Source organism: Perissodus microlepis, chromosome 22 (assembly GCF_051167445.1).
Source record: "Perissodus microlepis isolate ML-2025 ecotype Zambia chromosome 22, ASM5116744v1, whole genome shotgun sequence".
Lineage (NCBI taxonomy): Eukaryota > Metazoa > Chordata > Actinopteri > Cichliformes > Cichlidae > Perissodus > Perissodus microlepis.
The window spans coordinates 13,417,184-13,442,695 of record NC_140481.1 but is presented as its reverse complement, the minus strand read 5'-3'; the positions used below and the strand labels follow the sequence as shown (position 1 = coordinate 13,442,695).

The window sequence follows — 25,512 nt, the reverse complement described above, 5'->3', positions numbered from 1 at the left end:
TTCCACTGATGAATTTGATTCATTTTTAAATATTTGTGCCTTCAAATGTTTATCTTCTTTCCCCCCTCTTTTTAACGTGTTAAAAAGAGGTTCCAGAGAAAACGAAAATGGTGATATATTCGGATTTTGTTAGTTCTTTTAAGAAGAATTGTTTTTTACACTGATTTTATGCTCATGTAATAGATTTATTTATTTATTTAACCTTTTTCTCTGCAATTATTGCTGACTGTGTATAATCAGTATTAAGATTAAAGGAAGAAGCAAGACCTTAATGTATTTTTGAAATTAAAAAATCGACATTTATTGTTATTTGTTATTATTCTTGTCAATTGTCGCGTTCCCATTGTGCCCTTACAACTTTCACAAAACGTTCACTATTTGAACTTGCTTAAAATAGCTTTATTTCATTGAATGCCACTAAGTAGACCTTATGAAAAAAAAACCTCAAAACTACAATATATGGATACTATATATCTATATATATATTAAGCCGGTCTATTTATGAGGCGCAACATCTGTGCCATTTCAGTTTTTTTAAAGGCTTCTATTCAGTTGATCAGGAAGAGTGGGGCTAAATGTTTTTTAAGGGATCCGGGGGCTCATTTTGGGGGCCGAGGGCCTTCGCATTACCCTGTGACCGGGTCGAGAGTATCAATCCTCAAAATGCTAATTTTGCCCTCGTCCCCAAACATATCAAATGCAATTTATTCAAAGGAAATTCACCAATCAGCCGCCCTAATAAAACGCCAACCACTCAATCTTGTTGCTGGGGACGGGTGGGGGGTCTCCTCCCCCGGTTTCAAACGCGAGGTCACTGCGCATCCAGGGTTCACCTGGAGTGCACCATGCAACATATGTAATGCAAAGCTATTCTGTCTTTTGTGTGGAGAGTCAAGATCGCTATTATAAGGCTGGCATCAGGCTCCGAGTGAACAGATGACGGAGAGTTGTTCAGCGCGTAAACTTTTGACCCCAATTTTTCCTCCTCTTCTGCAGCTATCTCGCTCTCATCAGCCCCAGCCCAGTGAGATACCCCGCCCCCGCGCATCCCTCCATACCGTTTGAAACGAAAAAGCTGATTTTAACAATGTCTACATTTCATGCCATCACAATGATCATTGTCAAAAAAATTTATAAGCAGCAAAGATGCCATCACAAGATCTAAAATGCAATTGCATCTTTGTGACGTTCCCAAAGACGTAAGATAAATCCGGCGGGCTCCCACTCAAGACTAATAGGGCCGTAAAATATGCAAATCACTCATTAGTGTTAGAGCAACCACAGCAGCCAAAAGTCTTTGTTGAAGGCAACACTGCAAGTTTTCCTCCCACTATTCTTGCGCAGTCTTTTCCTCTCGTGCAGGATATTACCACAGGCTCTCCATCCTTTGGTAATTTCATTTTTACGCATTATGCTTATAGGCAACGCCAAGCAAACGTGTCATTAACGTGAGTGTGTGCGTGTGCGCGCTACCGCGGATGTGCCACTGTGGTTTTTTTCCTCTCTCTCTATGCAGCAGGGTGACAGTGAACTTGGCCTAAAGCGAGCTCTGCTGGTGGCTCAGAGAGGATGCAGATTTATCTTGGTGCTGTGGCTGACCTCCAGATGAACCTGCTGCGCTCCCCTCTTTCTCTCTCTCTCTCTCGCTCTCTCTCTTTCTCTGCCTGGCAGTATGCCGCACATGGGGCCCTGTCGAAATATCTCCTTTTGAAATATTGGCAAGGATTTTAATTTCCAAACAGCCTTCCTCCACCCCGTCCTGCTTTATTTTCAATATGTCTCAAATCAAACTGGAAAAAGTATAAATTTGTGTTTCTGTTAGGCTGGCGTTTACTTTACACACGCGTGAAAAAAAACTCGCAAAGCACTGCTTCAAGGATTGGGAGAACAAAATGCAAATGTCGAATTTTTGGATTTCTTGATGATAATGATGAGAAGAAATCAAATCAATTTGAGCAATCCAAGACACTTTTAAAGGTGCCAAGATTTTAAATACCTACCAGCATTGGTGACCATATACTAAAGTATAAACGATTTAAAGTCATTTGACGACATAAATATTTGTTTTCGTGTCATAAGGTTCAGAATTCACCGATGAATAAAAACAATGATGAAGGCCTCTGCACAAAAACAGAGAAACTTTGATATTTAAATTATTCAGACTGGCGGACAGCATGGCCTTTGAAAACCCGCTGAATCAACAAATTCACCAAAGTTCACCAGACATTCAGCAAGTTTTTTGGCTGGCAAAACATGATAAGACTTATAAGATCAAAATATTTTCAGTTTTATTCGATTTCGTACGTATTTGCACCGAAAATTTCAACGAAGAGAAGGCGCGTATCCAGTAACACATCCTGTAGTGCGGGATGGGGAAAAAAATGTAAAAATGAGACCAGTTCTTCCACAGAAAAAAAAAAAATACAGTTTACACTTTCATTTTCAGATCATTTTTCTGTGAATCTGTGTCCACTAGTGACCCGTTTGGCCCCGACTCTGCTCGGACAAAAGATCACCACAAAGCGAGAGTGACTTTTAAGAGGTCATCTGAACTTTTCAACCAACTTGGTTGACACAAAACGGAATTCCTTTTAAACGTGTCCCTGCTGTTGTTTCTTCCCTTGTTGTGTTTACTTGACACCGTTTACAGCCTGCCCTAAAGCCAAATACCGTGCCAACATGTGGCGCGCATGCAGCGCTCAGCAGAACAACTGCAACTTTTGTTTTAGCGATGGACCCACAAGTTTCAGAAGTCATCAGCACATACAGAATCCAATCAAGCGAGCTGTAAATCTGTAGGCCTGCATTAACCCTTAACTTTATCAAGGAAATCTACACGCTCCACGAGCCCCCTGGAAACTTTCTGGCGCACGCTCTGTGACTTCTCCAATGTAATAAAACGACAACAAGTTGAAGTTTGTGGGGGTGGAAATGGACACAGATAATTATCCAAGATGTAAAAATGGATTATGAGTTACACCACAGATGGAGGGAAACAAGTTACACAGGGAAGGAAGCAATTAAATAGCCATGAGCTGGACCCAACCCTGCGCAACATCTGCCGAGACCAGTATTCAGCACTCCACAACTGACAAATTAGTGTAATGGACTAATAGGGACGGATAGAGGGAGCGAATACAATAATAAGGCTGTTTAACACAGACTGGCTGTTCTCAAGCTACCGTCTAGTCTGGTGAAACTTACCCACAGACGCGGTCCCCATCCTGGAGAACGTCCGGTCCATACTGAGGCAAGACTGAGCAATAGAGCTGGTCTGTACCGGTCAAGTAACACTTACAGCCTGCAAAGAGAGAGTCAGACGAAGCCTCGCCGTCAGTGCGATTATATGTTATGTGCAATATACTGTCAACTCCCCAAAACCATAAAACTTACTTTAATGGCTACCACGTGACCGTTTATGGCCAGTGAGCCTATCTGGCCGCTCTCCGGATGATTTTTACGATCGAATTCATAGACAAACCCTCCATTCATTTAGCACCCAAATGTCAGAGAACCAGAAACGGCCCTAATAAAGTTTACAGCAAGAAAAGTCGAGCTAATTCTCTGGGAATAGCTCGGGAGTCTGTGCGCAAAGGGGGGACCCACGGCCCCTGAAGTCAGTTAAGGACCCCAGCGCCTGAGCAAGGTGAGTAAAACTGGATGCTTTAATACGAGAGGACCTGTTGAATTCAAAGAGATTTGAGGAAACTTTGCCAGCTTGGTTTTTTTCTAAGAGCTCATACAAGTGGCTTTAAGATTTTTAGATCAACCAGCAAAACTCCCCAAATCTTCTCCGCCATAAAACAGCAGCCCTGAATCTGAAAGATTTGACAAAAACGTACACTCAGTGAAGTGTTGCCATTCCAGTACAAAGTTTATTATTCTGGCCATCATCGTCGTCATCATGAACATCATTATTATTATCACACTATAGTTTGACTTCCAGTCTTCTGAAAAACATTTACAAAAAAAAAAAAAAAGCTTATCACGATGGAGATAATACACATTGCGATAAGATTTACGGTGGGACCCTAAAAACAGCTAAAACACGCTTTTACTCGGATATTGCGCCCAGGTGAAGAACGCAAAAAGAAAAAATATAATAATAAAATAATAAGGAAAGAAAGAGAATAAAAGCAGCTCCTGCAAAAAAAGAAAAAGAAAAGAAAGATACAAGGCACAGCTAATGTACATACAAGGGTGAGTCGGCACCTTTGTCCACGTGTGTTCACAACACATACAATAACCACACAAGGCTTTTACTGCTGGTTCTACTTTTGGAAGCAAGTTATCTGACAACTCGGTACAATACACCAAACAAATAAATACATACATATACAGTACATACAGAGGAAAGAAAGGTCAAACACAAATGTAGCTCAACCTGAACCTTCTACTTATTAAGCTGTTATTGTTGAGTGCATCACACAGAAAATATGGATTTATTTGCGCTAGGCGGGTAGCATTTCAAGCTTTTATTTATTTAACTTTTTTTTCCCGTCTGAACAAGAAATAATTTAAGCAAACATTTATTTTCATGTCTCTTTTTTTCATCTTCTAAATCTAGACAGAACTGTACATAATGCATTTTTACTCACATAAGCATAACCACGGTAGGGATAAAAATGAAATTATATTGTTGGACATAAAGAAGGTTTACAGATAGGGTGACTCTCCCCTCTGTCCCTTCTCTCACACAGCCCGCTAAGTCTCTGCGCTTTTTTGGAATAGGAGGAGAAGTTGATATGACAATCTTTGTTTTGTTTTGTTTTTTTGTTTTTTGAAGTGCTCTTTTTTCAGGATTAAAAGGTGTAAAAATCAGGGCCTATAGGCTCCTCCGCCTGCAGCCGCCATGCTCATGCTTTTCAGTTTGTTGTCCTTCTTCCACTTCATCCTTCGGTTCTGAAACCAGATTTTGATCTGTCTCTCTGAGAGGCAGAGGGCATGGGCTATCTCGATCCTCCGCCTGCGGGTCAGGTACCGGTTGAAGTGGAACTCCTTCTCCAGCTCGAGGGTCTGGTACCGAGTGTATGCAGTTCTGGCCCGCTTTCCCTCTGGCCCAGACAAATCTTGTACACACACAAAAAAGAGAAAACAGATCAGACGCAGAAGAATTAAATAATAATTTTACTTTTGCGCCAACTTTCCTGAACACGTTTCTTTCAATTTTACAATACTGTGTTTGGTAATATTATAGGTATGAATGTCTTAATCGCTGCCACACGACTGGCACCTTGTAGAGCTTGAATGGTTAAAACTTACAAGTAACAAGGTACCACACACTTTTACTACTGAGTCCATAGAAAGAGGGTTAATAGCAAAAAATATTTTAAGTATCCTCTTTTTATTTAAAACCATTTTAAGACGCACATTTAGTAAATATCAAGTGTAGAAAATGGTCAGATACATTTAACTAGTCTAACCTCGCATCTGTTGCTACACTATCCCGTACCTGATAGTCTAGCTAACCAAATATAAACCAAACAGGTGAGAGGTGCACGTAGCGCCACATGCCCCTTTTCCAAAACTACGTTTATTTGTACTCTTTCTATCACTTTAACGCCAGAATGGCCAAAATTTGGCTTGTGCTCATAAAATGTCCTAAATAAGATGATACCACGTCCCTTTTCTTTCTTTCTTTTTTTAAACAAACAGTCAGACAACAGCTTTTTGTTTTTTGCAAAAGATCAAAATCAGTACGAAGTTATTAAACAAAGCAGTTTACCGTGACTTATGTGTAGTTTTCTCATCCACGGGTATATCTGAGGCTGTGTTGAGTCGGTTACATTTTGAGGAGTTGTCGGTGCACTTCCCGCGGGCTTCTCTTCCTCCAGAGGGGAAGCTTTGGACACACAGTCCCGGCTGAGCAGCAGCGTGGCTCCATTCGAGTTTGAGCACGGGGTTGAGCACGGGGTCGTTATGGAGTTTTTCACAGCTCTATGCTGAGACTGTGTCTCGGTCACTGGGGACGAGCTGGCGACCGAGGAGCACGGTAGAGAGTCAGGTGGAGGCGATAGAGACGAGTTCCCGGTGCTGTTTGCGGACTGGTTGTACCTGACAGGCTCCACTGCGGGTGTTGTCGCCGCTGAGTGACTCGGGGAGTAGCCCGGTGTCCGCTCGCTTCCCACAAAGTGTCCGGTACTGGTCCGGCCGACTGTTAGGTCCATCCCGTTGTAGCCGTAGCCATACCTGCTGGAATGCATGGCTGTTGAGTCTCTATATTGCTCGTTTGCCGTACTGTGGTCTCCATAATTATGTAACTGGAAGTCCGCGCCATTGGGATAGCGACCGCAGAATGAGTTCACAAAATAGGAGCTCATTTGTTGACAGTTCCACCGTTTGCTTGTTATAGGTATTGCTCTTGTTTTTGATGGTTATTTTTAGAGGTAAAATAGCATAACCTGTGTTCTTGATTTGTGGCTCTTATGCTTTAGCGCGTCCTATAGCACCCTTGCACAATTTATGATGAATTATGGAAATGAGTGGGACATGGACTTGATTCTCTCTTACGTAGGCACCCAAATATGGGGTATGGCGAAGAATCACGTGCTTTTGTTGACCAGTCGTAAATCCTGCTCGGTGACCTCCAGAGGTAAACTCGTGCACGCAGGAAATACTGGGTGGGATATAAAGGGTGCGCGCTTTCCCTGCGCTCGTGGCTAGGGCAAACTCTGAGCCGGGGCTTTGGGTGTTTTGGATTGTCGTGGTGCGCCATCCTCTGGTTCAACAGTTGCACTGCGTGTCTGCGGCGCTTTCCGAGGCGTGGGCTGCACACGGGGTCATTCGGAGGTTAACGACCATTGCGGCAAAAAAAAAAAAAAAAGCTCCTGAACAATACAACAAGTGACATGCTGAGAGTGCAATCTCGGCGGTGATAGTGTACAGAAATAATTCGATCAGAATCCGTTATGCATGTTATGATGGGCTATGAGTGTAAACAGTTTGCGCACTTAATAGAATAAAAGCCCATTCGCAACAGAGCTGCGTTTTCTCTCATATGATATAGCCTTATCGTGAAATATTTGAACGACTTCAAGAGCAAAAAAAAAAAGACTAATGAATAAATGTTTTGGGGAAGAATAAAAGCTAAACATCACTTTATCGAATAAAGCCACAGAAAGTGCTATCCGAGGCCTGCTTTTTTTACGCCACTTTGAAAAATTAATAACTATAAATATGGGCTTTATATGAACACACGAATGTCGTTTATAAGCAGGTTAAAATATATAACTATGGGCCTCAATGGAACAGATGCTCAGATGATAGCTATTACAAGCCTTTTGCGCCAAACCCGATGTTATTTTGCTCTTATTTAACGGCGACTCCTCTGCTATATTGACCTTTAAACAGTCAATCATGCCAAGCTGCAGTTTCTCGTGTTTTTATTTGTTTACATATAAGCTAAAGATTGATTATTTCTTCTTTTTTATAACATGAGAAACTACAAAGCCCGGGGCTTTGCTAAGAATGACTTTTGAATTTAATGAAATTAGTGGAGGGGTGGAAAAAATAGACTTTATTGCAAAAATGACACGGTGAAAGGATTTGCTGCTTAGAAGTGAAGTTGATGCTTTTTAAGTCCTCGAAATGTAGAATACTCAATCAAACTTTAACATTATTTTGCGAGTGTGGTGAAAGCTGAACTTCATATTTATATTCCTAGGGGTTAATACAAAAAGCACATACGTATTTACGATGACAGAGAAAAGGCGATCTTGAGATTTTCTCCTCATTTGTGCCACTGTGATCATTAAAAAAAATTCCCAAAACAATTTCTCAACACAACTCTGCAATCGATCAGTTAAACCGTCAAAAATATTATTGATAATAAACAATAATGTTATTTTTAGATATGTTGGAAGCTATTCCTTGCAGCAGTCATGTATCATTGCTCAATAAACCCCAGCACACTTGGTCCAGCTTCGTTTAACGCTGTAACCGGACCGATTCACCATTTGAAAACGGTTCGTCAGCTTTAGACTTTCTTTCAAATTAATTCATGAAGGAAATCACAAATTTTAAAAGAAGCGTAACAGGCATGGCGCAGTCAGGCGCTTCCCGTTTGTTTTACTCCCTGTGGAATTTTTATGGCACCTTCGCCTCTCGAAGGCAGTGACTTGTCCTAAGGTTTCCTCCACATGCCGTTTCCCCGGAGCAGAGCATTTGACCAGCACAAGCCCATTCCTGTGTTAGGATTGACAGGAACAGTGAGATGGATTTATTCAGTCCCAGGTATGTGTGTGTGAGAGAGAGAGTGCGTTAACACACTCCCAGAAGGCACGACTTTAGGAAGGGTGAATACCGGGCTCCTACACACCCAGTGTGGGCCCACAATGAGAAGAGCGCTATGCGCGGAGTTTGTGTTGGCTAAACAGTCGAGCAACAACAGCTGATTTATGGTTGGCCAATGGCAACAAAGTTCCCACGAAAATTACTTCTCTGAGTTGAGCCAGGGACACACCCAGGAACTAAAACACAGGCATCGAAAAGAAAGGAGAGCAACGGAGTGAGTGCGCGCTGGTGTCTGACTTGTCGGGTTGAGAGAGGGTCGATGGTCACTGGTGAAGGAAGGGGGGCGGTGCTATCCGACTTTGCAGACGCACACACGCACTCGTAGTAGCTTTTGAGCAAACATTTAAAATCACTTTCTTTTTCGTGGCCTATAATCCACGTGTTACCCCAAGAAATTACGGCAGTTCAAGCAAAAAAAAAAATCGAAAGGAAAGTAAAATCATACTCAGGGAGATTTATCACTGCATTTGATGCATTTAAATCACCCTGTTAGGACTGATTGGGGGATACATTGCATGCTTTTTTTTTTTTGCGTCGATGCATTTTATTAAATATTAATTGCAATCTAGCAACATACATGACTCTCTGATTTTACGTTCGGCAATACCGCTAACAAGAGCATCTATGCAAAGAAACATTTTGCAGTTAAAATATCTGATCATTTTAAAAAGCATTTTTAAGTTTAATAATGTTTAGTGGTTGTCATCCTGTTCATTAATCCCATGCACATCACGCTGAGGCCTAAATGCACACATACAAGGCAATAGAATAAAACACGTGGATGCACAGATATCGACCTTTCTCATTTGCAGCAAAAACAACAAAACAAAACAAACCACGACGAGCTGCAAGCGCGTTAGCCCCACTGCCTCCACAGGAGGGCGTCAAAGAGCGCTTACTTTGCCCATCATCCACCCACCCGAAAGCACATCCCCATTTAAATCCAACAACAAATACAATCCAGACAGCCTACAACAACAGTAAGATCACTGCAAAAATGAATAACCATGTTAAAATAGTATTAACAATAATAATTATCATCATCAAATAAGAGCTTGTAAATCTGATAAATCAGATTTAACACGAAGCATCAGTGATGGGAATCCTGATGAAGATCAAGTGTAACACGAAACCATTTCTTTCCAAGATTTCAGTCTCTAACCAAAATCAAAGCAGGCGAAACCATAAAGTAAGTTGCTTGCTTTAAGAAGATGCAAATAAGTACATTGTCAACCACATGCACCGGCTGACGAGCGTAAGCTGCCTTACCTTGTGAAGATCTCTGCATGTAAACACAGGGAGTTGACTGGAGGGAGTGGGCAGGTGCAGTGACAGAGAAAAGTCTCCCGACTGAGACCCCTTACGGAAGCTTGTTTCTCCATGGGGGTCGGTTCCTTCGTCTCATTTTTCCGTTACCTTTCAGGAGCCCGCCTAGCACCCAAATGATCCAGGCATGTCTTACTGTAAGCTCCTTGCTCGTCAAGGTTCTGCCTAACATCTCACCCCCGACCCCTTAAAAAATCCCAAAAGTAGATGTGAGAGACGGTAAAATGTCGACTGTGAAAAGGTTCCCGTGGAAGTCCGAGACCGTTAAATGAAAGGCTCCTCTATCCCGCAATTGAAAATTAAATATAAAAAAAAACGGGGCGAAAAAAAAGTTCATGTTCATGGCTCCCCGCCACGTGACAAGCTGCGGCCAATAGGAACCCGGGCCGCGTCGTAAACTTGTATGGCTATGTTGTAAATTTTCATAAACAACAACGGATTTATGGCCCAGAGCTGGAGGGAGAGGGACGGGGGGAGAGAAAGAGACAGAAAAAGGAGGGAGGGAGGAGGGCAGGTCAGCGTCAGGCGCCATCTTACCCAGCGAGGAGGGAAAGCAGAGTTCAACAGTAATTCCCCTTCATCTGCAGCCTGTCCCATCTCGCATCCTCATAGCTCACATTCCCCAACTTCACTGTTTACCTAACCCCCATTATGGACTGTAACATGTCTCATTACATGCAACCCAATACTGGTCACACTGAAGGTCACTTAATGGTAACTGTGAACACAATATTACTCGAGCCAGGGCGCGATTACAATCCTTTTCTTGGATAGATATTTTTAATAACACGGTAAATATGGAATGAAACCAAATAGAGAGGGTAAAAGCATTTTTATTAAATGTTTGCGCGTTCACTTCATTTACAGGGCAGACTACAAGCCTAGCAGACTTTGATTGAAAGCCAGCAGCGTTTGCTTACTGTACTGGAATATTTCTCTGATTATAAAATGATGGATATTGCCAGTTGGATAACGGTACATGTATTTAAAAGACTAATCTGTAAAGCTAGATATTCACAGTAGCCTACGGCACAATCGCTGACGGTATAGTGAGCAGGTGAGGAATCTGAGGTAGGTTACATGCAAAACTAAAGAAATATTTGCGTCGATAGTTAAATCCTCACCCCTAGCAGGCGGATTAAAATCCATGTTAATTAAAAGGGGGGAGGGGGGGAGGGCGAAGAAGAAACTCAGTAATTGTTTTATCAAAATCTACTAAACTAAAACTAAAACATTTGCCTTTAACGGTTCAAAATAAGGCACATCAATTGTATTTCTTCCCTCAAGAAAATACAACCGTGGTAGAAAACAGGAAACCATCAATTAAATCACCAGCTCAGTTCGTGTTTACATTTCCGTGTCAGTTTTTGAAAATTATAAGGTAAATACTAGGTCGTTTTTTGCTGAAGGAATGTTAACTCAGTAGTAGTTTTCTGTAGTCCAAAATGTGCCATATTTGTAGTACTCCTATGGGATATATGCGGAGGATATAAAAATACAGGCTAGTTAGGGTAGGTAGTTAGTAGTTGTCACGTGAAGCATTTTTAGTGCTGGTTTAAATATGAAATCCAGAAAAGCAGTGTAGTGTTTTAATGTGGATTACTCTCAAAAGATTAGTGAGACTTAGTGCCTAAATGTTATGTCAGAAGTTATATTCCATGCATTCCAACACAATATTTAACATATTATTTTTCTTTATTTTGATTTTCTGTCCGTCTCTTCTGTTACTTTTTAGTTGTTCCTGAGTCAACACGGCCGCTTTGGGTCTCTTCACTTTTGGGTTCCCTGCCTTCCGACGGTGCCTGAATATCACGGTGCTGTTCCTCGTTGCTCGGCTCGTCCTTGTGGTCCTTCTTCCACTTCATCCTGCGGTTCTGAAACCAGATTTTGATCTGTCTCTCTGAGAGGCAGAGGGCATGGGCTATCTCGATCCTGCGTCTGCGGGTCAGGTAACGGTTAAAGTGGAACTCCTTCTCCAGCTCCAGCGTCTGGTGTCGGGAGTAGGTCTGCCGTCCTCGCTTTCGATTTGGATCTGTGGAAGATGAGATGCGTGAACAGAAATAATGTTATTGTAATGTGGGACTGTATTTGTATTTTTTTAATTAAAGTGTTCTTAAAATTGGATCTTAGAATAAAAACCAGCAGATTTAAATGTCTATAATTCATTTGTAAGTGCATATTTAATTGCAGCCTGTAATTACTCAATTACCACCTGCACACACGCATTCGCTAACACAACTTTTCTTTAAAGCATCTTTGCAACAATTTAAAGTGGCCCTGCTGGGGTGTTTGGCTCATGCCTCCTTTGATACTCTGCATGCCTTTCCAATTAAAGCCAGCCAGGCTCTACACACCGAAGAAACTACTTACAGCTCCCACTTCAAAAAATATTACTATGTTTCATTTTCATCTGACTTCCCCGTGTAGCGGCCAGTAGTGGCGCATATTGATCCAGGTTTCTGAAAATACCAGAGCCTCTGCAATGCAGAACCAATTAGAAAGGGGCTGCAGAGTGCAGGAGAGCTGATTTACACAACAGGCCGGTCTTTTTTTACAACCACAAAGGGGAGAAGAGGCTGAAAGAGTAATAGGAGTGCAGAGAAAACCCCCAGCGGCAAGGTCTCTGCGTACTGAATACACACAAGCGCTGGCCAAATGAATTTATGGCTGCAGAACTCATTAGTTGCGCAATAAAAGTTTTACGATTCTTTCCATGCAACACCAATGGCTTCACGAAATTAATTGAACCACTAACGGCCAGTCTAAGTATCACAATGTTTTGTAAGAGCACTGACCCGGGGGCTTTGAAACAGCACATACCTGATACTCGCATCCAGGGGTACATCCGGTGTTGTTTGTCCGGCGACGAGGTTAGGGGTTCAGTCCCAGGGTGACAGCAGCTGTCGCTGAACAGGCGGCTCTGGTCAAACGGGCTGCAGTGTGACGTGTGTGCGTCCTGCCCCTGGCCATAGCCGCAGGTAAACACAGTATGGCTCTGGTACACTGTATTATTAACGCTGTAAACTCCAGAGAGAGATGGCGCAAATGCAATGGCCGCAGCAGTCCGAGTAGAGCTATGGTCGTCCCCACGGGGTCCGATGCCGCAAGAAGCTCGTTCCACGTTTGGGAACAGGGAACTGCCCGTCGTAGATTTGCTAAGAAGACCATCCACATAATAAGAACTCATTTTTTTTTCTCTCTGATTTGTTGGCCCAGAATCCTCAGTGTCGTTTTTACGAGGTAGTGTGATAGATGACAGCAATACACCCTAGATTTACACCAAACCCCATTTTTACTCTGGACCAAAGAACTCACCCATGTGACCCCGGCCTGGTCGCTCTCGTCCAATCAGCAGAGACGTGGGTTTTATTATGGCACAGGACTGCGGAGTAGGATTAACACTTCAGACACATAAACACGCACACAGATATAAACACACATGCAAGAAATTCACACGGTCCCGATAAGCCGAGGGTAACTGGCTGAATTTAATTCTCATGGGTTTGTTTCGCCATATCATCACTAAATATCATTTTATAAGCTTTCTGCTTCCTTTTTTATTTCAAGTACCTCAGTGAATCTATCTATCTATCTATCTATCTATCTATCTATCTATCTATCTATCTATCTATCTATCTATCTATCTATCTATCTATCTATCTAGTAGTACTTAAAGAAATATTTCTAAAAGTATAGTATACTTATAGAAATAGTTTTTGATTATCTACCACATAAAAACATCTGTATATTTTCTTTTGGTCTTACAAAATGGCTCGTGCCATTAAAACATATTTTCACAAGTTAGTTTTCATTATATTTGTCTATCCGTGCAATATGACCGGTTATTATTATTATTATTATCGTTGTTGTTGCTGTTGTTTTGTTATTGTTGGTAAAATTAGATTATATTGTTACCCATAAATGGGCAATAAATTACCACAAATCATGCTTGAAAAAATATTAATAATACTAAATTGAAAATATTTAGATTTCACTACTTTACCTTAAATAATTACGATTACCGTCTATAATAATGATCAGTAGTAGTATTAGTAATATTACGTTTTTAATTATTTAACTTACTAATATCATAATGTAATTATTAACTAATATTGTTTTAAGGTAATAGTTTTGTTATTTTTAGTAATATTTTAAGCAATAATAATAATAATAATAATAATAATAATAATAATAATAATAATAATAATAATAATAATAATAATAATAATAATACGGATTGTAAACTTAATTATTCCGTGTGGAAAAAATCACATATTATATCATATTTTAAACATATGCATTTTTGAAATAATTAATGAACAATTGAGCGGGAGGATGCAGATTTTAGCAAAGTCTTGCTGTTAAACTAATTATTTAATTTAAGGCGTTTACCTTTAAATACGACAACAGGACGACAAGAGTGAACAGAGCGACTACTTGGGTGTGCAAGCAGTAATCCAGCAGCCACAGGCTGTTTCATTCCTCCCCGCAGAGCTGCAGGTTCATGAAGCAGCTTCTGCACTGAGACTGTAAAAAGGTGTGAAATTATTCCTCTGGACTCTTAAAATGTTGCTACAGTTTGTTCCCAGTGCAGGCTCATTAGGGAGGGGGTGTTACAAAAAGCAGAGGGGTGATGTAGAACAGTGTCGCCACCCTCTGGTGATTCGTGGGGATTGCAGCGTTGGGGAGGCAGCACTGCGCAGGCGTTGTTATTTTAATGCTGAATCCGATAGAATGCAGCAGATTAAGGAAAGGAGGATGTCACGGACGTCACGTTTCGTTGATGTTGGGTATGATTTGGAGAAATGCTCCGGTGTTGCAACATACTCGTGTTTATAGACACAAGTCTCACTGCTGTGTCTGAAACTAGCTGTTCACTTTATTGCTGCCTTTTCCTTTAGGAAGGCCCGGCAAAGGAGCAAGGGGCGGAAGGTTCCCAGGTAGAAACAAAGGATCCCTCCAAATGACCGTGAGTCCTGCGCGTCCCCGTAGAGGAGAATCCAATAAAACTGATCATTTCCGCTCGGGCCTTTTGTCCAGACCGCAGTCTCACAGAAAGAGAAGAAAAAACAAATGGGTGCCATTCTGGAAGCGGCCTAATTGTGTCTGGACGGCCATAAAGCCATTAAAACTGGAATGCCAGACAGTATAGCAGACCAGGCGTTTTATTGCACTGTCTCTGGCCGAGTCTTTGAAGTTTGGGTCCATCTGCGTCCCCCCCAACGCGTCACAACAGCACTCCAGTTGTGGGCTAAAGTACGACTTAGCCTCCAAGCAGCATAATCGATAGTTTCTGTACAGCCCCTTAATGAAAGCTGAATTACCTGCTCCTCCTGTCTTTGATCGATCAGGACACCATGCAACTGTAGCTCAGATCGGATTTGCTGGTCTCTTTTTTTGTGTCAAATATTTTCTCCAGCATGCAGAGACTTGAACCAGTCTTAACACTAAAATGAAGGGGCCATATTTTAAACTAGACCTACACCATTACTCCAAAGCCAGTTGGACAGTTTGACCTCAAAATGTGTGTGTGTGTGTGTGTGTGTGTGTGTGTGTGTGTGTGTGTGTGTGTGTGTGTGTGTGTGTGTGTGTGTTTAAACAAATTCCTAAATTTCCAAAATACATTTAAAAAGATGCGGGTTTTTTTCCTCTTCTTGTAAATTGTTTAGCGCCGTCTGTGATGGCTCATGACAGATTAGCCTAAGCGCCCTTGTCATATCTGAGCTGAGGAGAAACACATCGGCTGTATTATTTTGGGCTTCAGCAGTCGAAGCCCACGGTGTCTTTTTTGTTTTGTGTCCTCTCGCCTCGCAGCGCTTTGCACCCCATAAAAGGTTATAGCGGTAATTGTCTTTTATGGCTGTATACAGCTAACAACATCCTCTGCCAAGATGCAGCTCTGTCCCCAACACACACACACACACACACACACACACACACACACACACACACACACACACACACAGTGTTCTAGGTGTGTTAGGTTTCATTGGTGTGTGTGCGTGTGTGTGTGTGTGGGTACACACTTTTTTTTGGGGGGGGGGGTGTTTTTTTGCTTTTTACAAATTAAAACTATTGAAGCAAACAAAAAAGCTCATTTTCACTAAGTATGCAATCATCCAAATATAACTGATTATTATCTCTATTTTTTGTGTCTGTATTTTCACGTGTCATAATTTTTGGCAGCGCAAACCAGCGCCAGCTCAGGCTTTTTTGTTTGTTTGTTTTTGCGTACCAAGAATTCAGAATTTCAAATATTATGAAAGCATGAAATGCAGACTGACGTGGGGGTGCAGTGAGATATGAATGTAAGATACTTGTAGTCGCAGATATAATTTGTTTTATTCAATAAATAAAGTACAAATTACATTTGTGAACCAAAAGTCAGACGGTCAGCACGACCGCGAGGTATTAAAAATGAGTAGCTAGCCTACAGTGTTTTCTTCCATTTGCACTCACTAACAAATATTACGCTCTTTGAAAACGACTCCCTGAAATTCAGTCACACGTAGTCCAGTAATGCAAACAAATCTATTACAATCCACCACTGCAAAACAAAGGTCAATGTAGGTATGTAGGTAGTTGAAAGACATAGGTAGTCAATCATGTTATGTAATACAACTTCTAGCCTATCATATATATACTGAAATTTCGTAAGAGTTCTCAGGAGGTTCCTTGTATTTATGCGCCTATTTTACTCTGTTTTTTCCCTACAGTTTCTAACGTTAGATTCAAATTCAGTCAAAGGCTTATCCTAATAGTAAGAGAGAAACAACAATAAAATACTTCTTTTTTTTTTACAAACTATACGCTCAGTTGGCTCTGAGACAGACAACAAATATAGCTACAATCCGGAACACAGAGAGCTAGAAACAGTCGTACACAAACAAGCACAGGGGCAAGGCCAACTAATACACTTTAACGAGGTATTAATTCAAATCAGCACGAGAAAAGAACAAGTTAAAAAAAAAAAACGAGGGTGCACTGTTAAAACTGTGCAATATAATGGTAGTTGCAAAAAACTAAAGCCCAACATGCTGTTTTTTTGTTTGTTTGTTTTTGTTTTTTACAAGACAAATAACCCTATAGCTGTTATTAAGAACAATATGACAATGTTGTTTAAAAACAGGGTCCAGCAGAGTTAAGAGCTCTTACACATCAAGCTCGCTATCAGTCTAATGCTGCTTTTGTCTAAGGTTCAGTCACTCGTCTTTCGGTGCGCCGTCTTTATTGAACTTCTTCATCTTCATCCTGCGGTTCTGAAACCAAATTTTAACCTGTCTTTCGGTGAGGTTTAGCAGCCTCGCCACCTCGTACCTACGGTCCCTGGTCAGGTAGGTGTTAAAGAGGAACTCTTTCTCCAGCTCCAGGATCTGGTGCTTGGTGTACGGACAGCGCTTTTTTCTTGTGGCACTCGCGTGGAGCCAGTTGGACACTGGGTTATCTGAAAAGAGTGGGGTGCGACACTGGTGTGAGGTCCTGAGCTTCTGACTAACCAAATATATATATATATATATATATATATATATATATATATATAATACAAATAAAGTAAAAGCGGATGTGCGCCTCTAAATTCTGCTATATCCACAGCTCTACAGCTCCCCGTCCATGTTTTTTCCCTTCTGCCTCCCTCGCTGCTCACGCTCACTTTAAAGGCTGCAAGAGGTTATCTAATACAGCAATGTGAGCTGGGCTATTAACAGCCCCCCATAAGGAAATGGCACGTTCAGAATGGCATCTGTTAGGACGCGCACCCCCATAAGGCACCTCACAGCTTCATGTTGTGCAAATGACATAAAAGACTCTGCTTTGACTTACTTGGATCCAGGACCGGTTTCTCTTCCCCCTCTCCGCTCAAATCTCCTGCCTGGACGGAGAGTTCGTCCTTTTCCACCGGTGATGCTGACGCCACGGTGCCATTGGCGTAATCAGAGAGCAGCAGAGCCGTGTGGGATCCGGGCAGCCCTCCTTCAGCCCGCGCCACCAGTCCCTCCGGTTTGATCCCGTAGTGATGGGTCGTCGGTAATCCGGTCAACGGCAGGGAACCGGACATGGGCTCCAGAAGCCAGGATTGATACCGGCCATCTGTATCTCCACCTACTGGGCCTTGGGGATGCCCGTAGTGGGGATGATACACAGAGGAGACGGTGGCTGGAAACTGAGCCGGGACGTGGCTCCAAGACGGCCCGAATACCTGGGGCTTGGATGGGAAGGTGCAAGTCCCGACCTCGTTGTGGTCGCTGATGGAGGCATGCTGCCTGGCGTGCTGGAGCCCAGGACCGGAGGTGTACCTCGGCACAGAGAGCTCCTCGCTCTCGGGGAGAATGAGGGAATCGACGTAGTAACTAGTCAGCGTTCCAGATGTCGACATGGCAGAAAAATTACACTTTCACATGTACACAGTCATACAGCGGATGCATGCAAAAGCGAGACGCGCACACACACCACACACACACACATACACACGCAGTAAACACAGCCTCACAAAATAACAATGTGGAGAAATCAAGTAGCAACTTCGCTCCACGGAGAACTACAGTGGGAAAGTAATGGGGAGACAGGCTGCCATGCCATTGGGCAGCAGACACACGTGATCATAAGGCTGAACAATAAAGGATAAATCAATCCCTACGGTCATTAAATACTCACCCTCTCTCCTATAACGACTTCGACTTTTTAAGAATTATCAAGATTTGAGCAGGAACCACTATGCGAGATGAAAAATATGAATGAATAAAATAAATGACACCGGGCTCCTTCTTATTGGCACTTGCTGCCGTTCCAATCCCCTCTCGGTTATCCAAAACGATACAAAATGTATTTGGAAGCCTTCTTTTACGAGACATTTTATAGGACACGTAAGCACCCTACGATCGCTGCTCACCAAAACGCATTTTAAACAGCACCACATCACAGAAACTTTGCAGCTCAATGATCTGAATAAGACTATCTAGTGAATTATGAATTGTTTTTTATAACACTTTATAACAGTTTTTTCTCCCCCCCCACAGGCCATACGCTTTCCTCTGCAGGTTTTTCTTTGCTAAAGCTTAAAGCATTAAATACATATCATACGCACAAAAAGCTAGCCAATAATGAAACATACGTAAGTCTATTATGAGGCTGAATAGTTTTCAGTTAAACGTTGTATTCCTATGTGAGTTAAACCTTAAGCGCAGGCTACATGGAGAATTCTCGTATAGGGTTATTTTTCTACCACAGTCAAGCTTTCTGCCTACTTCAGGTCACTGTACACGCTGGAACTAAGTCTCTGGCGCCTAATTAACCTCATTACAATACACGAAGTTTCCATGAAATTAACGCTTCTGCAGGAGTTTGAGTATTTTTTCTCAACAAAACTATAGTGTTAAATTAACTATGTAAAACTTCATCAATAAACTTGTCGTTATTTCTGGAGAATTGAAAGAATGTTTTGTTTTGTTTTTCAATTTTTTTGTAAATTAGATTTTTTTTTAAAAGAATAATTACAGGGTTTCTTATTTGAGTATTTTAGTGGATTTATCAGTACGCTGTAACAGAATTTAATAATATATTAATTTAATAATATAAATAATATATGTATCTGTTTCTTGACAAATATAAATATATCGTGCCGTGAAGCAGGCCTAGTGTGTGTGTGTGTGTGTGTGTGTCTGTGTGTGTGTGTGTGTTTTGTTTTTTAAGAAGAACAGAGAAAATAGAAATAAATTAAATGCATATTTTTTTGCTGATTTGAAATAATCCGCTGGATTCAAACACGCTGGCCAAAACTTTAGAAATTATAGAAGTGGTTAACTAATAAATAATATATGTAATTATTATCTAAAAGAAAAAATACCAGAGCCTCATTCTAACCCGTTTATTATTTACACCGCCGTTATCACTTAGTATACGCCTGTATCATCACTACCATTAACAAATTATCTGTAATACCAGCTAGGTGCCAGGGCGTCGGTGTAACGTTACTCTTAGATGCAGCTAAAAATAAATGCAATGTGGTGTTTGTGGTTTCCCCCTTTTAAAAGGAAATGGCGCGGGGAATGTCCTGCACCAGGATACATTTAATATACTGTATTTTCAGGTTTTTTTTCCCATATAGAGCTTAACACAGAATTTATTTGTGTTTTTAAAAACATGGTGCTGTAAGCCTAAGCTTGTCGTGTCCATTAAATCCTAAATCTGCGAATTTAACTACTGCATTGTTTCAAAGTAGCAACCTTGAGTTTTCACGTACTGCATGCCCGTTTTTTTTTTTTTATCAGCCGCAAATAAAGTGAGAGCTTGGCCAACTCCCCCACAAGGCCACAGGCAATTCAACACGTAGAAATTATCTGCTCTCTGCTGATGCATCTAAAAGAGGAACACAGAAGAATGCACAAGGTGTCCATAATTTGCTTTCTAGATGCGGGCTATCACTTCGCTGGTACTTGCACAATATTTGGCTAGACATCAAACAAGCCGAAGGGGGAAAGGAGCGGCTGTGCGCCTATTTGTGCACTAAAAGTTCGAATAGATAAACACCTTCAGAGCAGGAAAAGACGGCACTATGCCAATGGCTCTAAGGCTGTAAACCTAAATCAGGGTGTTTTTTCACTCAGTTTACCGCAGGGGCTATTCACTTCTTTTGCCTCTGCAGATAACAGCCTGTCTGGCGGATCTAAATATCACCATAAAGCCCTTCCCCTCCTTTTGTCTGAGCCACTATTGCGCAGTGGAAGCATCCGGTCTCATTGCCCACGGAGGTCGCTGTTGCCCCATTCACCTTCCCCTTCCCCTCCACTGCAGTGGTCGTAACCGAGGCCTTGTCTGGCGTGTCTGCGTCACTACTACTCACGAAAAACACTCACGGCTTTACCCTTAATCCCAAGTCCACAATGTGTAATGCAACTCAGCTTTGATCACGTTGATATTCAGCACACGTGCCCATTCAGACGTATTCTAGCAAGAGAAAGAAATAAGAAGGAAAGCAAAGCAAGTGGAGGATTCCAAAGAAAGCACTACGGAAGACAGGTTGAGCTTGTACACAACAGCCAGCCACCCCTCCCTGATTTCCACATAGGAAGGTTTGTAACGTGTCACCAACACACCGCTCCCCACTTTTAAAAAAAGCAAATCTCACCCTCTTTATCACCCAGATTTGCTTCACTTTCGGTTTCGATGTATGTAACTGGGGCAATTAAGACAGTTTCATGTTGCAGAGTTAGAAATGGACCCCAACAACATGAAACTACCTAAACCACTCGACAGTCGATCTGGGCCTCGAGAGAAAGCACAGCCAGCCAGTTCATAATGCACCGTGGTCGTCGCTTCGGTCATCATGTGTTCAAAAAAATGTACTGAGAAAGCCACAACAGTGTTTAATGGGCTGTATGCACTCCAGTCAACCCGCTGCAACAAGGCGCAAAATGGACAAATTTACAGCAATGAATGAACTTACCGCGATCCTCGCGTTAATCCCAGTTATTCCCAGACTTGAGCAGAAATCGTGTTTTATCCACAGTGTGTTTGCATAGTTCAGTTTTCTAGCTGTGAGCTGTGGGCCTCCTCTCCGTCCGAAAGACTCTCTCACGACTGAAGCAGCTCTTAGAGGAGAGGGAGAAAGCTCATATACCAGCCAGTCATAAAACTCTACAATAGCCGGCTGGGTATGCAGCTAGACGGCTTATAGCCTAATATCTTAATTATTTCCGATGGCCAGTGCAGTAGTGCTTAGAAACAGTTTGTTGCTCAGCTGCTACAAACACACACACACTCTAAAAAATTAATAAAGAAGGAATATCAAGTGTAGGAGCCCCTGTTATTTTTGAACTTTACATTTTAGACAAGGCTTATTTCCCCCTCCAGCCTGTCTCTGTGTCCCTGTCTCCTTCTATAGAAAAACATACACGAACACAGAAAAAATTCAAACGGCTTCGGTTCAGTGCGAGCTGATAATTTATTAAGCATTACACAAAAAAACACAATGTCATATGTACACAGAAATATACAAAAAGGAACATTCCTCCTTCACTTTGCACACTGTTTTCGTGTAAACGCCCTCAACGCGAACGGAGTTCCAATTTATACATTCAGCTCATACATAGTTTAGACTTATAGTACTACATTTAATGGTCACAGGGTGAAGGATTTTTTTTGTCATTTCTCCCTGGTTATATAAGGGCATTATATTCCAGATTGGTTTAAATTTGCTTCGAAAAAATAAAAATATATAAAATAAAAACTTCTTATCATGCAGTTTGAAAATTAAATATTTTTTCAAAATTATTTCTAAAAATTTAGATGAAAAAGATGATTTGCCCTGTCACTTTCCAGGGCGCAGGTCCATGTGTGTGTGTGTGTGCATGTATGCGTGCGTGTGTGTGTGTGTGTGGGGGGGGGGGGGTGAGTGGGTGTTCACTGCACTGATTTAACTGCACTGACGACACTACCCAAACATACGACGGAGGTGACGGATCAACAATACAAAAAGAAAATATAAAAAGAAAAACACAATCAGGGGTAAAAACAGAGTCAAAAACATTCAGATGATCCTTTTTTCCTTTTTCTCAGTAGCTCACAGAGGACGTTTCATTGACATTAAGCGTGTTTGGAAATTAAAGGACGCTGCACCCCACGGTAAAACGAGTCTTTGTGTGGACAAGGAGGTGTGGGGTGGCGAATGTAATTTATTTCACCTATATATCTTGTTTTTAAATTTTATTTTACTTCTCCTGTGTCATCGTGATTCTCTCGTTCATCACGAAAATCCATAGTTGGAGGTGAGTTCCCGGATCCTGTTTTCCCTCGTCATTTTCTTCAGCTTCATCCTGCGGTTCTGGAACCAGATTTTGACCTGTCTGTCCGTCAGGTGGACGCTTTTACTGATCTCTAGGCGGCGCTCTCGGGTCAGGTACATGTTGAAGAGGAATTCCTTCTCCAGCTCTAGTGTCTGGTGCTTGGTGTATGGACAACGTTTCTTACGGCCGCTTTTTGCTGTCAGCCAGTTGGCCGTGCTTTCACTTTTTGTGTCTCCTAAAGAAAATGGTAAATAAACGGGTTTACGCACTGTAAACATGAGAAACTCCACTGTGTGTAAGAGAGAAAGGCAGACAAAGAGCATAGTTTTTTTAATCTATATGTTTGCATTGCGCTCATATTAAAACAACAGGCAACACTTTACCTTAAATTCCCTATATTTGGTAAGCAGTGCATTTAATAAATGTTTTATGACGTGTTAAAATGTGGATGTAAGAGTTTACTGATGAACTGCATTTGAAAACTTGACATTATCTAAATAGATGATAGATGAGTGACCTTATAATAAAACACGACTGCATGCTTAGAGTGGAGAGTAAAACAGACTTAACATTAGCTGCATATTAACAGAGTATAAGAGTGTTATAAACCAAGTCATAAATGTTTCTGATTATAAGTACGAAATGAAAGGATTACTCTGTGTGTGTGTGTGTGTGTGTGTGTGTGTGTGTGTGTGTGTGTGTGTGTGTGTGTGTGTGTGTGTGTGTGTGATGCGGAAAGTATAGTTTCTTTGTTAGATTCATCAGACTTGCAGTTGACGTTATAGCAACATATGCATAATTTTCCGCCAATCGTAAACAGGGACACAAACATTATGCTGCTATCATAAATGGCTGCAAATTACAGAAACGTTATAGCACTGGAAAAACATAAAAGCCTAAATAATAAATTTGGGCCCTTTTTTATGCAGCAGCCAACAAAAAAAACAACACTGGATAAAGCTGCAGGTATTTAACGTGCATCGTATAATAAGTACTTCATTTCATATTACTCTGTAGGGTTGTATTATTAATTTTGTTGTGCTTGTTTAACGACAATAAAGAGTTTCATGTCACTCTGTAGGTTTGTATAATCACGCAAAATTGAATTTGCCTTCATAATCACTGCTTCTCTCTTTTAATTTTACAATTGTACAATTTCTGTCTATTCGTGAAAAAATGCACGCTTATTTAAGGGCGTTCCTCTCGCAGAATCTTGTCTTTTTAGCATAGGAAACAACGTGATATGCAAAAGCAGTGTTTACAGACTTGTGTCTTCACTGTCACCTCACCCTGACCAGTAAAATAAAACTTGACAGGTGTCATTAAAAAGCCCCACTCTACCTGAACGCTAACAAAACAAAAGTGCGCAGACGAACCGTGACATTACCTTTATTAGACTGTACTGCTCTCTCTTTGTCGTTCTCCTCTGTTTCTTCAGCTGACGAGGCGTCTCCATCCGAGGAGTCGCGTGCCTCCTCGGTCCCAGTCGCAGCGTGAGGCTGCAGGTCTGCGTTTCCCGAGGACACGGGCCCCTCGGTGTTCCTCCCCTCCTGTGCCGTGGCTGGAGCAGAAGTCGAGGTTGGAGGTGTGTGGAAGCGAGCTGGAGCAGTGGGGTGTAGGCCAAAATGGGAATGGGAAGGGTTCGACTGGGGGCCGCTGGAGTTGTAAAGTTTATGAGAATGTGCGTGCGTCTGAGACAAGCGGAAGTAGCCCGGCACAGGCACTGAGCCCCCGCCGCCGCCATCGGTAACTGTACAAGAACTCGACCCTTGGCCGGCTCCAGTTAACCTTGAATATGTGAGATCTTCAGCGGTGGAGGCTTTAGGACACTTCGCCTGCTCGTACAGGCAGTAGGTGCTCTCTTCCTTTATATTTTGCGGGAACGAGCAGGGCGCGACCTGAGGACCTACCGGGTGATCTTGGTCCATCCGACATGACCTCTGTGCGTCCATCCACATTTCCATGGTGGACATGTAAGCGCCCGAGGCGGAAACCACGTTTTGTGGACCCACCTCGCTCCGCTTACCCATACCTGGGAAGTATCCATAGTTGTGTAGTCCGTAAGGCACTTCTGTGGCAGTGCTGTGAGGCACGCACAATGCGCTCCCGGTGTAGTGACCTCCGCCGCTCTCGTTGCGGCCACTGATCAGAGAATCCACTAGAAACGCATTTCCTGACGGGCTGTCCGAACATGACATTATTGTGGTGTATTTTGGCGAAGAGAGAAGGTAGCCCTTTCTGGCTGACATTTCTTGTGCAAAACATGCTGGATATGATTAGAGGCACCCCCTCTCCGCCGAGCAGACTGTGAAACCAATGGAAAAGCTGGAAGATGGGCAGTCCCTCCCACTCTGGGGCTACGTAACGATATCCATCTTGGAGCTGAGGCAGAGAAAGAAGACAGCACAGCAATCAGTGCCTCACCTCTCCTTATGCGCTACCTTGAAGTGACGAGGTGCAACACGATTCAGAAGTTTTAAAACATCTGTCTTTGAATTGTGTAATTCGTGCATGTGTTCTTTAGAAAAGCTTTGGAAGCATTATTTCCATTGCACAAGTACACAAAGGCCTGAAGCACTGACTTCCACTTTCCAACAAATGCAATGCAAATCAAATGTTAGCACAACGCTTAGCTATACAGGACAGTAGGACGTATTATATTTATAACCTGCCAAGTCCCTGAACGATAAAAGTGATGTAAGTGGGAAAATATAAGCAAATAATACAATTTATTATACAATTTCGCTTTAAGCCGGTGTGGCTTTAAGGTGTCAGATCAATTTAAAACGTGTGAGCCTTCTGAAACCCATCAACAAAGACACAAGACAAAGCTTAACGGTAATAAAGTCTTTTTGACTGTAGGGAGAATGCGCCTTTGGCAAAATGTCTTGTTTTATGTTGTCCATCCTGCAGCCCAAAGCAAGTCTGAGCTCCTCTGCAATAAAAACAGTGGTGTTTGGAATATTGTTGCCTACAGATATAGTGATTGCTATCAAACATGCGGAAGATAATGCCTCTGAAAAGTTCATATTTTCATTTTAGTCCGGATCGTTTAGTTGTACTGTTCTAAGTCACTTTGTACATGTTTGTAGCAAAATCACTTTTCACTTGAGAG

The 25,512-nt window shown here is 41.9% G+C and overlaps 5 protein-coding genes across 5 annotated transcripts in view; all 5 read right to left on the bottom strand.

Moving 5' to 3' along the window:
* Positions 1–9,882, bottom strand: part of hoxa3a (homeobox A3a) — a 31,234-nt gene extending 21,352 nt beyond the window's left edge. Inside the window, exons 1-2 of the mRNA XM_084918695.1 lie at positions 9,562–9,882; positions 3,205–3,301 (exon numbers count right to left, since the gene is read on the bottom strand). The gene's annotated coding sequence lies outside the window, so the exon portion shown is untranslated. The remainder of the gene's footprint in view (positions 1–3,204; positions 3,302–9,561) is intronic.
* On the bottom strand, positions 3,856–6,630 carry hoxa5a (homeobox A5a). The gene is made up of 2 exons (XM_084918699.1): positions 5,726–6,630; positions 3,856–5,069 (listed from the first exon to the last, which is right to left on the bottom strand). Exons 1-2 carry the CDS (start codon positions 6,318–6,320, stop codon positions 4,819–4,821), a joined length of 846 nt encoding a protein of 281 aa, XP_084774825.1. The 5' UTR covers positions 6,321–6,630; the 3' UTR covers positions 3,856–4,818.
* A 970-nt stretch (positions 9,883–10,852) lies between the features above and the next one.
* On the bottom strand, positions 10,853–12,881 carry LOC146362674 (homeobox protein Hox-A7-like). The gene is made up of 2 exons (XM_084919410.1): positions 12,439–12,881; positions 10,853–11,650 (listed from the first exon to the last, which is right to left on the bottom strand). The coding sequence occupies exons 1-2, from the start codon at positions 12,803–12,805 to the stop codon at positions 11,343–11,345; spliced, it is 675 nt and encodes a 224-aa protein (XP_084775536.1). The 5' UTR covers positions 12,806–12,881; the 3' UTR covers positions 10,853–11,342.
* Positions 12,882–16,002: 3,121 nt separating this feature from the next.
* Positions 16,003–18,241, bottom strand: hoxa9a (homeobox A9a). Its single transcript, XM_084919265.1, has 2 exons — positions 17,440–18,241; positions 16,003–17,062 (listed from the first exon to the last, which is right to left on the bottom strand). The coding sequence occupies exons 1-2, from the start codon at positions 17,990–17,992 to the stop codon at positions 16,821–16,823; spliced, it is 795 nt and encodes a 264-aa protein (XP_084775391.1). The 5' UTR covers positions 17,993–18,241; the 3' UTR covers positions 16,003–16,820.
* A 3,891-nt stretch (positions 18,242–22,132) lies between these two features.
* LOC146362672 (homeobox protein Hox-A10-like) lies at positions 22,133–24,646 on the bottom strand. The gene is made up of 2 exons (XM_084919264.1): positions 23,785–24,646; positions 22,133–22,632 (listed from the first exon to the last, which is right to left on the bottom strand). The coding sequence occupies exons 1-2, from the start codon at positions 24,644–24,646 to the stop codon at positions 22,358–22,360; spliced, it is 1,137 nt and encodes a 378-aa protein (XP_084775390.1). The 3' UTR covers positions 22,133–22,357.
* Positions 24,647–25,512: the final 866 nt, after the last annotated feature.

What these genes read in the sequence shown, in the direction of transcription:
- LOC146362672 (XM_084919264.1), bottom strand. Translation starts at nt 24,646, where the DNA reads ATGTCAGCCAGAAAGGGCTACCTTCTCTCTTCGCCAAAATACACCACA. An exon ending in AGCAGTACAGTCTAATAAAG is followed by an intron (nt 22,633 to 23,784) that starts GTAATGTCACGG and finishes CATTTTCTTTAG; the next exon opens with GAGACACAAAAAGTGAAAGC.
- LOC146362674 (XM_084919410.1), bottom strand. Translation starts at nt 12,805, where the DNA reads ATGAGTTCTTATTATGTGGATGGTCTTCTTAGCAAATCTACGACGGGC. An exon ending in CCCCTGGATGCGAGTATCAG is followed by an intron (nt 11,651 to 12,438) that starts GTATGTGCTGTT and finishes CATCTTCCACAG; the next exon opens with ATCCAAATCGAAAGCGAGGA.
- hoxa9a (XM_084919265.1), bottom strand. Translation starts at nt 17,992, where the DNA reads ATGTCGACATCTGGAACGCTGACTAGTTACTACGTCGATTCCCTCATT. An exon ending in GAAACCGGTCCTGGATCCAA is followed by an intron (nt 17,063 to 17,439) that starts GTAAGTCAAAGC and finishes CACTCTTTTCAG; the next exon opens with ATAACCCAGTGTCCAACTGG.
- hoxa5a (XM_084918699.1), bottom strand. Translation starts at nt 6,320, where the DNA reads ATGAGCTCCTATTTTGTGAACTCATTCTGCGGTCGCTATCCCAATGGC. An exon ending in AAAACTACACATAAGTCACG is followed by an intron (nt 5,070 to 5,725) that starts GTAAACTGCTTT and finishes TGTGTGTACAAG; the next exon opens with ATTTGTCTGGGCCAGAGGGA.